The sequence below is a fragment of the Cotesia glomerata genome, linkage group LG4, assembly GCF_020080835.1.
Source record: "Cotesia glomerata isolate CgM1 linkage group LG4, MPM_Cglom_v2.3, whole genome shotgun sequence".
NCBI lineage: Eukaryota > Metazoa > Arthropoda > Insecta > Hymenoptera > Braconidae > Cotesia > Cotesia glomerata.
In genome coordinates this window covers 8,401,088-8,418,503 of record NC_058161.1, presented here as the reverse complement: position 1 = coordinate 8,418,503, position 17,416 = coordinate 8,401,088, and the positions used below count along the sequence as shown (strand labels likewise).

Genomic DNA, 17,416 nt, shown 5'->3' with positions numbered 1-17,416 from the left:
TAATTTTTACCGTTTCAACGAAAATTTCTAGCCGCACAAAAATTAAATACACGAAATAAATAAAACCTTAATTTTTACAATCCAGAATGTATCTACCCGTAACTTTTTTAAATTCTTGCATTTTTATTATAAATTTCATCAATTACTGACTAAAACCACAATATTACTATTTTATTTTTCGTATTTTTTTAACATCACACATCTGATTAAACCGAGAGTTTTCATCTGTTTAATTTAATTCAAATAAATTTTTTTCCGAGAAATAAAAACTGACACAAACATTACAAATTAGCGGTGAAAGTAAATAATGCGGATTAAAATAAAATCCACATTGACTGAAATGATTTAATCAAAAAGAGCTTTCTGTATATATTACTCATTCATGGAATTCCAGAGTATTACAGTGAGCTACTTTGTTGAAAAAACATAATACACTTTTATCCTAATTAACAATTCCGTAGGTACAATTTACGGATTTCCGTGATAAATTTTTTTGATATTGCCTAGTTTTGGTCATGTATGGCCATATGAGGCTATATACAGAGTGTCCCAGAAGTAACGGACGCCATTGTAGCATCTGATGAAAAAAAAATTCTGAGACGAAAAGTCCTAAACCATTTTTCAATAAGACGTATAGATAATTAATTATTAATTAAAATAACGTTCCTATATGTGTTAGCGCCAGTGTCCAGTAAAGCACGTGCCAAACAAAGATACAACAAATTGTATGACTAACTAGCTACTATAGCTAACGTAGTCACACACATTTACTTATTCATTTACGTGTGCAAACGTCTTCGTTTAAAACGCACTTTACTGGACACTGGCGCTCTCTCTTTAACACATAAAAGGACGGTATTTTAATTAATAATTAATTATCTATGCATCAGATTAAAAAATGGCCAAGGACTTTTCGTTTCAGAACTTTTTTTTAATCAGATGCTACAATGGTGTCCGTTACTTTTGGGACAACCTGTATAATAATCAAACTAAGAATAAAAAAGTAACTTATTATAATTTTTTATTTATTTTAGACATTAAGCTAATAATTAATTAATATCAGATAAGCTTCTCAAGAGAGTAAAAAAAAATAGTTTTTATTTTATAACACCTCAGACTTGACTTTCTTCTAAGGAGAAGATTCAGCGATCATGCGCTCACCGTCAGAGATTTTTAACACTAAAATCGGTCGAAAAGCTATAAAAAAGCTAATTGGAAAATTTTTTTACGGAAAGCTTATCTGTCATTCGTTTTTAGTTTAATTAACTACCACAGCAATTTTTGTTTAATAATAAATTTTAACTGACAAAAAAATTTCTATATGGAAAAAATATGAAATTGAACGTTTATAATGAGTTTTTTTTTTATTCACATATTTAGTCTTTTTGGTTAAAAAATAATTGACACAGCCAAAAAATGTAAAAACAAAAAAAGTAAACTAACCTGTCTGTCATTGACGTACCACGTCAAATTAGCAGCAGGTTTACTTCTTCCTAAAGTACAATTAACCCTAAGTGTATCGTCAATCCTGTACTTTCTCCTCAGTCCATGTATTTCAGGTCTCTGAGTGGGTAATTCTGTAACAAAATAAATCACTAAATAGGTAACAACCCGGTGTACACCAGGAAATAATGTTTCTGCATTTAAAAGAGCTTATGTTATTTTAAAAATGCATCCGGACGAACAGAAACCAACTACAATACGAAATAAAATAAAATAAACAAAATAAAATGAAATAAAATAGAATACAGCGTACATCATAGTAACTACTGCCAGAGCGTAAAGTGTAAAGGAAATGAAGTTTATACCGGCATAAATAAATAACCAACAACGTAATGATGGTGTATTTAAGTTTGTTTAGACTTTAGCAGCATCATCAAGGCAATCTTTCCCTATCTCCCCATTTCGAGTCGGTATCTGTGCTAGGACTAGCAGCTTAGTACAGAATGTAGTCTAGGGAGGATACAATAGGATAGGACAAGATGAGTGTTCCCTGCGGATCAATTATAAACGAACAACCCGACGATAAACTCGCCACAAAGCTAATCACATTTCCGTACTCATCAATCTCCGTTTCGCCGCATTACCAATGTACGTGGCAAGTGGTGGTTGCGGTGTGTGTACACACATCAACCCCTTCGAAAATCCCGCATAATAACATTTTACCGTTCATTAATTACAACTTCAGGTTGCCCAGGAGGTGGTGCACCTAGAGCGTTTCATTAATTAGGCACTACTGTATTATACTCCACTACACTATACTGTGCTGTATTATATACCTACGGTATTTTCATTAATTAATTACACCGTCAGATGCCCTTTTTTATAGAATGCCTTTGAGCTCTTAACCATGATACTCGCTTACATTTATTCACCGAGATTAAAAAGAAATATATAGTCTTTATTTATTTTATTTGACATATTTTTAACTATTAACATTTTTATTATTTTTGTTCGCGAGGAGTTGGTTGTTATTTATACCATATTCAGAACTTCTTTATTGTTTTCCGCAGGTTTATTATTATTATTTTTTTTATTTTTGTTTATATTTATAACCGGAATTGTTTGTTTTTAAATACCTTCCCTTTATTTCAATGCAAGATGTATATAAATATAAATATTTAATATTTTTAATTCTTTACTCACCAGCGACATTCATTGTCGCGTATACAATGGCGGTGTGAAAGGATGGTGCGTCAGCCGATACCTCACAGCTGTATTCACCAGCAGCGTCGAGCTCCAGATTCTCCAGAGTGACCTGTGTCGCATTGCTCTCGGTCTTCTGTTAACACAACGTAACATAATGCATAACAACACTACCTATTATCCATACTTGACAATGTATTACATTTATATTATATTATGCACGGGCTTGTTTGTTCCCGAGATATTAGATACATCTAACATCTATACTGTGTATTATATTGCTTATTATATTAGGCTTCAGGACACTCGATACATCCTACATCGGACCAATAACAATATGTATTTATGCCAAATTTAATATTTATTTTCTTTATTAGAGAAACTTTATAATTACTGTTAAAAAATACTTTTAATTATATATTGAGCATAACAACGAAGTGATCGATCTATTGAATTAATAAAAAATTCAACCAAGTGCAGTGGCTTAGTTTGGAATATTAAAAGCCGCTGTTGAAATTATAAGCAAGAATAGACATGATTCTCTAAATGCATTATCAATGATAATGTCAATGACAGTAAACTAAAAATAGAAGAATGAGCGGAAGAGACGATAAAGATGGAGGAGAGGATATGGAATAAGAGAAAAAAAGAACGATTAAACTATACTTCTTTATAAAGAAGCATTTAATAAAATTATTAAACACTTAGAACCATCGAGATGTTGATTATTTATTTTTTCTATAGAATTGAATTAAAGAAAAGTAGATAAGAAAGAGACTCACGTTATCAAAATAGACCAAAGTTTACGATTATTTTTGTTAATAACTAAAAATGCGTTATCTTAAATGATTTCTTCTCTACACGGAAAGAACAATAACCCACTATACATCCTCGTATAGTATACTCCGTGGTATTTGTAGTGAAAAAAAATTTCAGACTATAGTCAATATCCTTCTAAGTATACTAAATTATTTTTGGACTGTACTCAGTGAAGTCTCCGATTTAATCGATTAATTTTTCTGGTTATATCGCGTAAAACTTCATGGGATATAATCTGAAAAATTATTTCGTGTAAATTAAATTATACTCTGTTGAAATTTGGATTATGCCCACGGTGACTCCGCCAATTTTTTTTCTAGCGCCTGCGCACTTAGCATTATCATATCTATTATGTATTTTAAATATTAGGTTAGTCAAATATTGTTTTAAATAATTATTACATACATCAAAAACGTTTAAGGAGCATTAAAGCACAATTTTTTCGATAATTTGGGGTTAAAAAATTTTTTTTTCTTTTCTTAGACTCTTCGAACTTAAAAATGTTAGGCTAAGAAAAAAATATTTTTACATATCAAAATATATAAATAGTCACACACTCATATAATTCACTGATTATATTTTAATTAATGTCCAATATGCTGATTGACTATAATTCACAAATTATAAACAGCACTAAAAAATTTGTTGGTGAGTAAAAAATTGATTTTTTTTATCTTTTTACGTGACTTTTATTGAATGAAAAATATTGTTTACTGATCAAAAATATTTATTATAGTGAAATGAGTTTCTTTTTCAACTTAAATAAATATTTTAAATGCAAACAAAGCTTTTTTTTGTTAAAATAAATATTCCCGTTCCAAATGCCAAAAGAGCGTACAACATACTTTTTTGCCAATCACTTTGCAAACATATTCTAACCCTAAAAATGAAAAAAAAAAAAAAAAAAATCCAAAGTCAAAAGAACGTAAGTCGCAAATTATACGCCCTTTTGGCTTTAGGAATTTAAAAATTTTTGTGATCTAAAGCTAAAAGAGCATTTATATTTTTCGTGCCATCTCAGTTTGCATTAATCCGTTGTGTACGTTCTCTCTACAGTTGATTTTCATATCCTTCAGTATTTGTGTTTGATCTAGCTTTATTTGTAGAGCTGTTTAAAAACCTGATAAAAAGCTGTTTTATCAAATAAATACGCCGTAGACAAAATTTTCTTTATTTTCTTATTTATACATTAGAATATTTGACTCTTGCATTGTCTTACTAAAGTAAGTTTATACTACTTGCGTTGTAAAATGTGTCGTACGATAAATCGGGAAATATACAATATTATTTAGACTTTGTGGATTACGATGTATGAGTTATTTTTTCTTAAATTTACCTGAAAAATTAACTACTGTGAGAGACAGAATGGTTAACTAAGTTTTTTTAAAATAGACTATTTCTGATAAGAGTGTATATTGGTTATTCAATAACTTTTTATTTTTAATTCTGTTTTTGAAATAAAATTTAGGTGTAACTTTTTTAAAAGCTGACCTGTTTAATAGTCTATAATTCACTTAAATATTCATATACTAAAATATAAAAGACCAAAAAAATTCACTTGAATCAAGAGAAAATTCGTGAACAAAGACCGTCATTTTGAAGAATTTACTTATCTTATATCAAAAAGAAAAAGTTCTACTTGGATAGCATTTTTTTGATTTAACTAAACTTTTTTTTAGTTAGAGAATTTTTCTTTTTGAATGGAGACGAATAAAATCTTCAAAATATTATTCTAAGTTCAAATTGTTTTTTTCTAAATCAAGCTATTTTTTATCGATGGATTCTTATAAAAAATTACGTATGAGGATAATATTGATTACCGATAAAAGTTAATGTTTAAGTAAATTCATGGATAAATAATTTTGTTATTATTATTTTTATTATTATCATCATTAAAAATTTTTTTTATACCAAAAATACCTTTGCTTAATGATCTAATTAATTAATTAAATTGAAAAAATCTATATTAGACCGGTCAATGTACTCCCAATGATATCTGACAGTTTATCAGACGGCTTAGGATAATACCTCTTACGTCTCCATTCTTGTTCTTGTTATATGTTATATATACATATGCATTAATACGTTATATGTACCTTGTGTATAGATATAATATGAACCGGTACTTAAGGCTATTCAATGTCGTCACGCAACTACCCCCGTTGTGTGCACTTTGGCCTATACTACTTGTGTATGCCACGGGATCGAGAATAATACACCTGCCCGAAGACGCGTGTATTAACCCTCTCATACTCCGAGGTAAGTTATCAATGATTACATCCGACCATTTATTTAATTAAAATTTTTTTGGTTTCAGTAATTTCAGCAATTTTATTGATAAGACGCTAGTTTGTATATTACTTCAATACTCAGGTAAATATGTACATAAATAAAATATTATTAAGAAGAAAATAATTAAATAAAAAAAAAACGAATGATTTAAAAAATTTTAACTCATCTGAATGTTTTATATTTCATACTGCCGATGTTTATGCACTAAATTGTTGACTGATCAAGTTTCTAATTAATTTATTATCATTATATGTTCATGAATATAAAATTATAACTAAAATAACTTTTAGCAAGAAATGATGAATGTAGTACCTACTTTATAAATTTGGTTCGTTAAACTCGAAGAAAAAAAATATAACGTCTAAAAAATTTTTCAATGTACATCTAAACATATATATTTCAATTTAATCAATTAAAAGTTTTTTATTGATAGAACTCTTGTGATAAAAGAGATACTTGTATACGGACGGTAATAAATAACATCTTTAAAAATATATTTTATAACATTTTGAGGTATGCAATTATTAATTAGGAAAATTATTGTTTATAAAAAATTATTATCACTATTATAGTGTATAATTATTAAATATTTGATAGCGAGTAATATTAAAAAAGTATCGATTCATTACAGATAAATTATTTAGTTAAGATTGCAAGGTAAGAATCTTGTTAAAGTTTTTATGAGACTAGAGACTGAACGTAGTCTTTAACATTTGTTCTCGGCTATGAATATTCAATGAATTGTTTTACGTATTAGAAAGACCAAGAAATATTTTTTAAATTATTTCACCCGGAGGTAATTATTTTATTAATGTGGTCTGTATTCGGTGAATATGGGTCATTTTCGGTTAAAACTAGTCATTAATACCTCTTTGAAAGTTCAATATCCGAGCGTTGTGGTGCAAGTAGTGTCACATTGTTGCGATAGTTGACCAAACTATAGAAAAAGTTCATTTGCTGTAAAGAGTATATAGAAATTGTATATGTAGTTGAATTATAACGTTTGATATGAATTTTTTTATCGATTTAGCGACTGTAAATAACAACAGAGTAAGAAACGATGTTTTTGCATCCATTGAATAAATTCTGACGTTAATTTATAGTCTTTAAACTCTATTGACGTTAATTCATAATCTTTAAACTCTACTGACACTCAAGTGGAGAATTAAAACGGAAATCGTGTAAATATATATGTAATTTAAATACTTATGATTTGAGCGAGAAACCATTGTTGCATGCACTGAAAGATAAATTTTATATGTACCCAAAAAAGACTAATTGAATCAAGACGTTCTCTTTGTTGAAACAATATTATTACATTGAAGATAATTTCAAGTCTTCTTAATGTTTTTTCGAAGCAGATCATTAATGTTACAAAAGGATTTTAATGGAATTTAAACTGAAATCTGTGAGTTCAAAACTTATCACCTCAAATAATTCATGCAGAAACTCATTAAAGCTCAAACAATTAGTGATAATGAATGGAAAAGTGAAGTTGAATACTGAATAGAAAACGCATGAAGTGTAACCGATGCAAAAACATTTTTATTACCCTGACTCATTAATTGTAGAGAGAAAAAACTTTTCAATGAATTGTAATTCTACGGAACAATAAGATCAAATATTTTTCAATGCACTCAGAATAGATAGTAATATTCACGGTACTACATGGTACTCAGCCTCACTTTTTATTAAATCGTAAATAATGCTTTAAAATAGGATTAATTACTTTTTTTCTGGTAATAATGACTATGTCATATTGTGACTGAGTAAATAGTAAATAGCTCTGTAACAAATAAAAATTGAAGCTTTGTAGAGTGCTACTCTGTACCATGTTACATAGATTTCATTATGATGAATAAATGAGTTACGACATAACCATAAAATATTGATAATTAACGTAGAGTATTGGTTATTAATTGAGACAATATCATAAAAATGAGTAATTACGTCAAAAATAATATTTTAATGATGTATTTTGCAAATAAATGGTTTAAATACTGTTGAGTTTTTATTGCAATAAATTGTTCAAAATTGTTTGTTTCATTTAATTTATTTTAATTTTATAACAAAGCTTACTACTTTTTAAAGTTTTCATTATCAAGATTTAATTGCAATAAATACAAAAATTGTTTGTTACATTTCAATTTAATAAGTTTATGATAAATTTACTTACTTTTTTATGTATAACTTAACTAATTGAATTATAAATATAAAGAGTATGACGAATTCAACTGTGTAGAATAGGAATTAGTTGCATATATATTAGGGTGCTTCATTTGAAACGAAAAAAATTTTTTTTTCGCTGATACATGAAAATTTTGTTCCTTTTATCGAAAAAAAAAATTCCCTGAAAATTTGAGCCCCAAATTTTAATTTTAAGTGGTTCCTTTCGATCGATGTATATTTCTCATTTAAATACCATACACGGAAAAAAATAAATAGTGAATGCAACATGATGCAGACTTGGTAAATAAACATGATTAAATCATGTTGCATCCACATGATTTGTCATGTTCCGGCTACATGACAATCATGTTGCGGTAACATGAGAAAATCATGTTACGGTAGCATGAAAAAAATCATGTGACAGCAACATGATTTTCATGTAGCCTCAATAGCATAAAATTAAGCTGCAACAACTAAATATTTATGCTTCAGAAAAATTATTTATTATCAAGCAAATAGATTTTTTCGGATTTATAATATTGTAGATGAAAATTAGAGTAAATTATCAAATTAAATCATTTGTAATGATATTTTTGCTTAAGGGGTTAGGGGTAGTCAGGATTTTCAAAAAATCGATTTTTTTTGCATTTTCTTTAAGTGTAATATCTTAAGAATATTGTCTGAAAGTTTGAAGTGAATCCGACAAATACTTTTCGAGTTATTCGACAAATAACAAAGGACGCTCAGGCACTCCAGAACGCTCGAGAGCAGGTAGTGTAAAACTTTAAATGCGTTTTTCTCAAAACTATGTTTTTTAAACTGATGACCACTGTAACTCGAAAACCGCTCAGTAGATTTCAATGAAACTCATACAGTTTTTGGAAGACATAAAAATCTCGTGTCTGATCAAAGAATTTTTTTTTCTTCGAAAATTTTTATTTTTTATAAACAATTAACTGTTGGTTTTTTCCTTAAAATTTAGAGAAAAATTTCTTGAGGCCGCCATTTTGTTAATGTTAAACAAAAAAGCATCGATCAGGCACTAGATTATCTATTAATGAAACTATTTTTTCTCGTCCGATTGATTTTATATGAATCTTTAAGGATTTATGATGGTCACCGTAAGGACGTTGTTTTGAATTGGGTCAACACAAGTAGTCATAACTTTTGAAATAATTAATTTTTTTTTTCAAATTTTCCTAAACTCAAGTAAAAACATTGAGTAATGATGCCATACTATTACTTTTTGAAAAAATAAAATGATTTGCTAGCAAAAAAAAATTATTAAAAATTCTCATTTTTTCATGTCTGACTACCCCTAACCCCTTAAATAAATTATGTTATTTTTTTGACAATTTTTTTTTAGTCAAAAACATTAGTACGTAGTAAAAATTTTTTTTAATAGAAAAGAATAAAATTTTTTCAAAAAAAGCTCTGCGAGAAAATTTATTCAAATGAGAACCAATCACTCAACATTTCAACTGCGCATGCGCAAGAAGACAGCGATCTACTGTAACTTTGCAAGGTCAAACTGCATTTGATAGACGAAAATAATAACAATTAATAATAATTTAATTACTTTTATCACAAACCAAAGCTATTGGCGATAAGAATTGTACATAATTTTAATAAACAAAGATATCGTTCACAAATTATATAATTCAATAATTTACTCTTATGTTCATTTGCAATATTATAAATCCTAAAAAACCTAGTTACTTTATAATAAATAATGTTTTTGAAGCATACATATTTAGTTGTTGCAGCTTAATTTTATACTATTAAGGGTACATGAAAATCATTTTGCTGCCACATGATTTTCTCATGCTACCGCAACATGATTGTCATGTGGCCGAAACATGGCAAATCATGTAGATGCAACATGATTTCATCATGTTTATTTACCAAGACTGCATCATGTTGCATTTACTATTTATTTTTTTCCGTGTATAAATCATGATTTTTTGAATTTAAATTAATGTAGCTTTGTTTGATTTGATGGTATTTCATTGCGATCAGTCGGAATTTATAGTATATTAGTGACTCTTTGAAAGTGCCCTCTAACATTTTTTTGTATTTGAACCCGTCTCATCGGTGTCGGCCTCGAAACCCCTATTTTCTCAAAAATTGTTATATTTTCGTTCTTATCAACAAAACAGTTGAAGTTATGAGGAAATTGTCAGAAAATAATTTGCAGGAAATTAAATTTCCTACAAAAATACCCCTGTATGGATTTTCTGAGGTGCGTAGTCTAAAAGGTATTAACAGGTTAATATATTAAAGTCTATAAAAAATATGAAATTTCAATTTTTATTGTATGATTTTTTAACTGACGCTTTTTTTTAAACAAAATCAACCTTATTCAACTTTTTTTTTAGAAAAAAATATCAGTAAAATCGAGAAGAGATATTAAAAAAATTTTTGCAATGCTTTATCTTCAAGAATAAAATGTCTAATGTGAAATTCTGATATTTTTTGAGTATAAAATATTTTTTTTTATTCTTAGTACAAAGATATATACCAAAATTAGCTTTAAAAACAAGTCAAATTTGAAATAGTATATATGCGAGCACAAAATTGGGGTCCAGGGGCAAAGCCCCGGCAGAGGGTTGGGGGGGGGAGCCCATTGTTTCAATGTGTAATATTATTGTTGTTAATGAATATTCATTACTTTGCATTTATTATCTAATATATATTTGTTTCTTTTTTTTTAACTATTTATTTGTTTTTAGGGACTGGAGCCCCCCCCCCAACCCCCCGCCGGGGCTTTGCCCCTGGACCCCACCGGGGCTCTGCCCCTGGACCCCGATTTTGTGCTCGCATATTACGCCGCATTTGTAATACAAAATAGTATGTGCAACTCGTGCGACGTTGTCAGTTGAAAAATCATACAATAAAAATTGAAATTTCATTTTTTTTTTAGATTTTAATACATTAACCTGTTTATACCTTTTAGACTACGCACCTCAGAAAATCCAGACAGGAGTATTTTTATAGGAAATTTAATTTCCTGCAAATTATTCTCTGACAATTTTCTCATAACTTCAACTGTTTTGTTGATAAGAACGAAAATATAACAATTTTTGAGAAAATAAGGGTTTCGAGGCCGACACCGATGAGACGGGTTCAAATACAAAAAAATGTTAGAGGGCACTTTCAAAGAGTCACTAATATACTACAAATTCCGACTAATCGCAATGAAATACCATCAAATCAAACGGAGCTACATTAATTTAAATTAAAAAAATCATGATTTATGTGGTATTTAAATGGGAAATATACATCGATCGAAAGGAACCACTTAAAATTAAAATTTGGGCCTCAAATTTTCAGGGAATTTTTTTTTCGATAAAAGGAACAAAATTTTCATGTATCAGCGAAAAAAAAAATTTTTTCGTTATAAATGAAACACCCTAATCTATATAGTATTATCCTCAATGTAACATGGTACTGAGTACTATATTTTTAGAGCCAAAGTTGGTAATTAAAATTGGAGACATTATAATGTCTCTTCAAATTCTTGCCTCGGGTACTCTGTCGAATGAGTCTCGTCACTGAAAAATACTCGATACCCTGATTAGAAAAAAAGATTTGAAAAGATTTTACCATTCTATATTGAAAATTTATCTTTTTTTTTTTTTACCATCTAATATTTTCGTATCTTATATTTACAAAATTCTATTTATACCCGCATCTTCATTCAAGAAAATTTCGGACACTAAAATTAATAGTCGATCATTTTCTATGAATATTTGTAACAATTATCAAATTAAACTTCATTTTTCATTTAATCTATCCGTGTTCATGTTCTAAATAATGCATTGCGAAACGTATGAATAGTTAAACACATATAATCCATGAAAAAGCGATATTGATAAAATTTCTTTTTAAAAATTACATTTAATATTCCTCAATATATTGTTTCTTATTCTATAAATTATTTCATTTCTATTTATTGTTTTAAACATTATTTTAGTTGGTCTCTTTGGTCTCAAAATTCTAAATTTTTAAAGAATCGAAAAGTTTTATTACATTAAATCTAAATTATTATCATTCGACTTTGAAAATATAACTAGTCTTCTTTGTCCGTGCGTATTTTCGAAATAGGTTATGCCACACTTCACTGATGAACCTATTCATTTATTTTACGTTAAAGTTTGGAGTTCCGTAATAAAAAAATTATGACCAATCAAGGATTAAATAAAATAAACTTCAATTCTCAGTAAAAAAAATTTATTAAATTTCTTATGCGACATTAATTCCAGTTTATTTACTTTGAGAAGAAAAGAGATAATTATCTTATTTAAAATTTTTATTCCGTCTCAATTAAGGTTGAGATTAAAACGGTTAATTACACTTATAAAGGAATCTTTGAAGGGTATATTTTATTTGAAAGACGTTACTTACGCAAGAACTTTAAACAAGTATAAAGTATTATGTGAGCAAATAAGATACAACTTCCCTTGTGATTAGTTTGTTAAACCTTTACAAGGCAGCAAATATTAAAGTAATCTTATAATCAAAAACTTGCAATAAAGTTATTATCGTCATCTTCTCATATTTACATGAAATTGCCCTCTTAAAATCAAAGTTGCATTCACGGTCTTTCATATCTCTAGTTATCACTCCAAAGAAAATTATATTTTCATAATTCCAATACTTCATTCTTTTCTATTATATGTGAAATTTGTTTTCTTTTCTATTCACAAAATACCTTAAATAATAAAAAGAACGACGGCTGAAAATGATCATAACAGCATGAAAAATTCCACTAAAGTTAATAGTATCCCTTTTCTATAACTGAAGAAACTTTCAGCTTCGAATGTCACTAATTTAATCCGTAAACTTTTTCGTATCTTTCTTGAAAGCTAAACAACAAAAACATGTCAATTTTTTTCTGAATCAAAAAAATTTGACATTAAAATAATTAAAAACGTCTTAAGTGAAGTTAAAAAAAAAATAATTTTTCTCTACGAATTACTTAAAGATTCCTTCAGGCGTAAAAAACATCCTTCAATTATTTTTAATAAACGTAAATGAACATTAGTAAAATGAAAATTCGAAATGAAACAGTTTAATACTTATTTGACATAAACTGTCAATTTCTTAAACTTAAACTCGAACAGTGAATACAAATTCATGTTTTATTAATTGTACTCTGTATAATAGCAATATCGACTTCAGAATTTAATTAAATCTTCAAACAAGAAATTCTTATTCAAGCTTATTGATTTAATTTTTTTTTCAACTTTTGTTTATTGTTATTTAATAAAATTTTATTTGTATTTTGCATGTAATTGATGCAATAAATTAATTTTGTAAAAAAAAATTTCATTATAAAATATTGCCTTTCACGAATATATTGAATATTCATTATTTATCGTGACGTTTCATAAAACTTTGAAACTTATAATATTGTGAAATGAAATAATTTAACTCTCAAATAAGTTTGAACGATATTTCACATTTATAAAAATAAATTAAATGTCAATATTATATTTCCCAAAAGCATAAGTTAAAAAAAAACATTCCATGTTTGAATATCACAAAGCTTATTAAATATTTTAAATAACTGAATTAATAGTAAAAAAAGTGCTTACGGTTTAAGCTATTGATTTTAGAATAAATTATAGTAACAAGTTTATAATTATAATGTTGACTGGCTAACTCGCTATAATTACTTGAAGTGACGTTGACATTAAAGAAAACAAAAACCCCAAGATAAGTTGATTAATTGAACTTAAAAGCTCGAATGTCCTTTTCTTTTAAATTTAAAAGCATATTAGCGTAGATTTTTAATCTATAAATAACCACCCAGCCTCTATTAGTTGCCTTTTACAATGTCGGTTAATTATAAATAGAGCTTTCAAGAACATTTTACTGTCAATATCGCCGGTTGATTAAATATTTATTAATTAAAAAATTTACTTACGGTTATGAATTTGGAAACACCGAATGAATTTTAGATTAATTAAAAAGTGAAACGTCGTTTAAATTTACACTGATCAACTGATGTTTACAATGCTCTTTAAATTCACGTGAATATTTAAATTATATTTTAACCTTTGACATCAATTTTCCTTCATACACTCGAGTTAATATTCATACTGGACATTTCATGTCAAATCAACGGCTTTCAAGCGTTTTTCATTTGTGAACATGCATTGAAGAGTCCAATTTAGAAATTTTTTAAAATACTGAACACTTGAAAATGTATTTGATTTGTATTTGTGCTTTTGTACGTCAATCGAATGTGGCTATTTTAATTATTACAAATTATTTGTTTAATTAGAGAAAACGCAAGTTTGATTCTGAATGCTAAAATGTTTTAATCAATCTCATTTTTATAACTTAAAAGACAATTTAATAGTCGAAACAGGCCTACCAAGTGTAGAATAACAAGTAGGTGTAAAAATTTAAATTTATTTAATTAACTTTCAGGTTCATTTTACAGAAATTTGATAAGTGATTGCATTAAGGTAGTTGTCATGGTACAATATTGTCAAAAAATTAGAGATTAGCCGCGCCGCAAACGTATATGAGCTTGTAGCTAAGTAATCCATAATTTTTACTCAAGACTGTACCCATGGAGACGCAACCCATACAATTGTTTCTATCCGACTCCGTAGATATATACTTTTTCATAAATTAGATTCTAAATTAATTCTAATTTATAATAATTAGACGGTCAAAAATTTTTTTTTATTTTTTTTTAACTAAGTTCTTATAACTAAGAAAGTGGTATAGAATTGCAGAGAGTGTACAATCAATGTTAAATATCCAATTTTTAATTGAATTCATCTCGGGTTATAGGTGGTGAATCGACTTCAAATTTTTAGGGTAATTGTATCATCATGTTCTTAATAAGTATACAAAAATTTAGAATTTTTTGACGGTGTGCCTTAACCACGACAAATATCTTAAAAAGTTATTTAAGAACAAAATTTTTCAAAAGTTCTGTCATGGAGACAAATTCAGTAATTAGATTTCTATAAAATCTACTAAAAATAGTATCTTAAAAAATTATGAATTTGGATACTGCTATTATAAATGAACAATTATTCTCGAATTTTAGAATTTACAAAATTATTATTATTTTTTACTATTTTCTTCAAATAACATCTCATACCGTAAGGGTACTTTTAGAGTGGACTTCATTTCCCACAGAATGAGGTTGAAAACAATAAAAAATCATTGAATAGAACTGAATAGAATTTTTCTCAAAGGAAAATCTTGTAATACTTTCCCGTTAAATTCATAACATAAGAAAACTTTAAATTCAACCGCGAGCTTTGAAAATTAAAATTATAATTAAAATAAAATCTCAAGAGAATTTTTATTCTAACTCGTACAAGTACGTATAGTACATAAGAGTAAAAAATGTACATTTTTTCGAAGGAAAATATAGATACCTTAATGCAAACTACATAAATATAGATACTTTGATACAAACTACATAAAATTTTTCTTCAGAAGATGATGGTTCTATCATCATGAAAATCAAGAAGCTCCTGTCAGCGAATTTATAGCAGTTTATCTTACGCAATGACTAGGGGGCGAATAATTTGACGATCGTGTTGTCACAACATAAGCTTAAGGTTTATGTCGCATTTACTTCAGCAAGAGTGTGTTTGATAATGCTACGAGCCGTAGGCGAGCACTCAAGTAAAAGCTACATAAACCTCTCAGTGAATGTTGTGATCATGATCATATGTACTTTTTAGTTCACCTGTAGGATATATATTATTTTTTGCAAGCTCGGCTGTTGAAGTTTAATTTAATAAGAATTTTTTAAAGGAACAATGAAACATAACAAGTAAAAAATTTCATTTTCTCGCTCTTTTTAGGTAAATTTCTTTAGGAATTTAGATATTGTAACCAGACTTGTGTTGCAATATATATATATATATATATATATATATATATATATATATATATATATATATATATATATATAAAGTTTATCTAATTGCTTTCAATTTAAGCTATTAGTTGTTTAATTCTGATAATTTTTTTAATTCATTTCGTGATTTTTTTTTTTTTTTTTTTTTTTTACAGATACAGATCAATATATTTACATGTACATAACTATATTACAATCTGTCCTATAGAGATGCAAACCACCTGTGCACAGGACTGGTATAATATTTATTAATTCAAGATAGCGGATTTATATAAACTAAAGAGATAACAATTATGTTACTAGAATATTTAACATTGCTAATTAAAGTTTTAAAGTAAAGTGCCAAAATACAATTACTAGCCTTCATATATTTATAATCCATTTCAGTAGATTATTTTTGTTAGATTTCTTATCTCCTTTCAAACACTTTAAATTATTGGGTAGTTTATTAAAGTATTTAATAGCAGTGTATCTAGCACTCTTGCTAGCAATTTTTTTATTTATCTTTGGTAAGGGAATAGATCTATTTCTAGTATTAACACATACATTTTCATACTCAACTTTGCATTCATCATAAAACATTGACAATGAACTGATAATATAGGTTTTACTTATATCGAGTACATTAGACATATTATCGCCTAATTTATTTATTATTTTTCTCTGATTTATCAAAATTGATTTTAGAATATTATTATATGCACTTCCCCACGCCGTTATTCCATAGTTAATAATGCTTTCTATAAGGGCATGATATATTATTTTTAACGTTTTCTTATTCATGAAACTACTTATCCTATGGAACAGAAAAATGAAGTATTTTAATTTTTTTAATAGCTCTTTTATCTGATAGTCCCATTTCATACGACTATCGATAATTAAACTTAGATATTGATAATATTGCACTCGTAGCAACATTTTATTATTGATATTCAGTTCAAATTCATTTGGTACACTGTCAAAATAACAACCAAAAGTTATGAAATAGGACTTATCAATGTTGAGCGATAATTGATTACTACACAACCATAGATTTAAATTACTTAGCCAATAATTAAGTTTAGATCTGACGTCATTCCAATTTTTGCCAGAGCACAGTACCGCAGTGTCATCTGCGTATGAAATAAGGGATCCGTTTGGGATAACTTTGAAAATGTCATTGATATATAGAATAAACAACAGTGGTCCCAGGATAGTACCCTGGGGCACTCCTATTTTAACAAGCATCCTTTCACTTAATTTATCATTTATTTTTACACTTTGATATCTCTCGCTAAGATAACTTCTCATAAGCTCCAAAACACAACCCCTTATTCCATGTGCTTCTAATTTCTCAAGCAAAATTGAATGGTTAACTGTATCAAAGGCTTTTGCCAAATCCAGGAAAGCTATCGCAGTTGGGCAGTTTGTATCAAGATTTTTGTATACGTATTCAGTAACAAAGCTGATTGCATCGTTAGTACTTCTGCTTTTGACAAAACCGTACTGCCTATCAAATACAATTTTATGTTTGTTTAAAAAGTTAATTAATCTTTCATATACTATTTTTTCCATTATTTTAGCAACATTGGATATTAATGAAATTGG

At 27.7% G+C, this 17,416-nt stretch overlaps 1 protein-coding gene across 2 annotated transcripts in view; it reads right to left on the bottom strand.

The window, feature by feature from the left end:
• LOC123264121 (cell adhesion molecule 3-like) overlaps positions 1 to 17,416 on the bottom strand; it is a 41,364-nt gene that overhangs the window by 10,179 nt on the left and 13,769 nt on the right. For both annotated transcript variants that reach the window (XM_044727231.1, XM_044727232.1), the window contains exons 3-4: positions 2,647 to 2,782; positions 1,444 to 1,577 (exon numbers count right to left, since the gene is read on the bottom strand). In XM_044727231.1, coding sequence (XP_044583166.1) covers positions 1,444 to 1,577; positions 2,647 to 2,782 — 270 coding nt within the window. The remainder of the gene's footprint in view (positions 1 to 1,443; positions 1,578 to 2,646; positions 2,783 to 17,416) is intronic.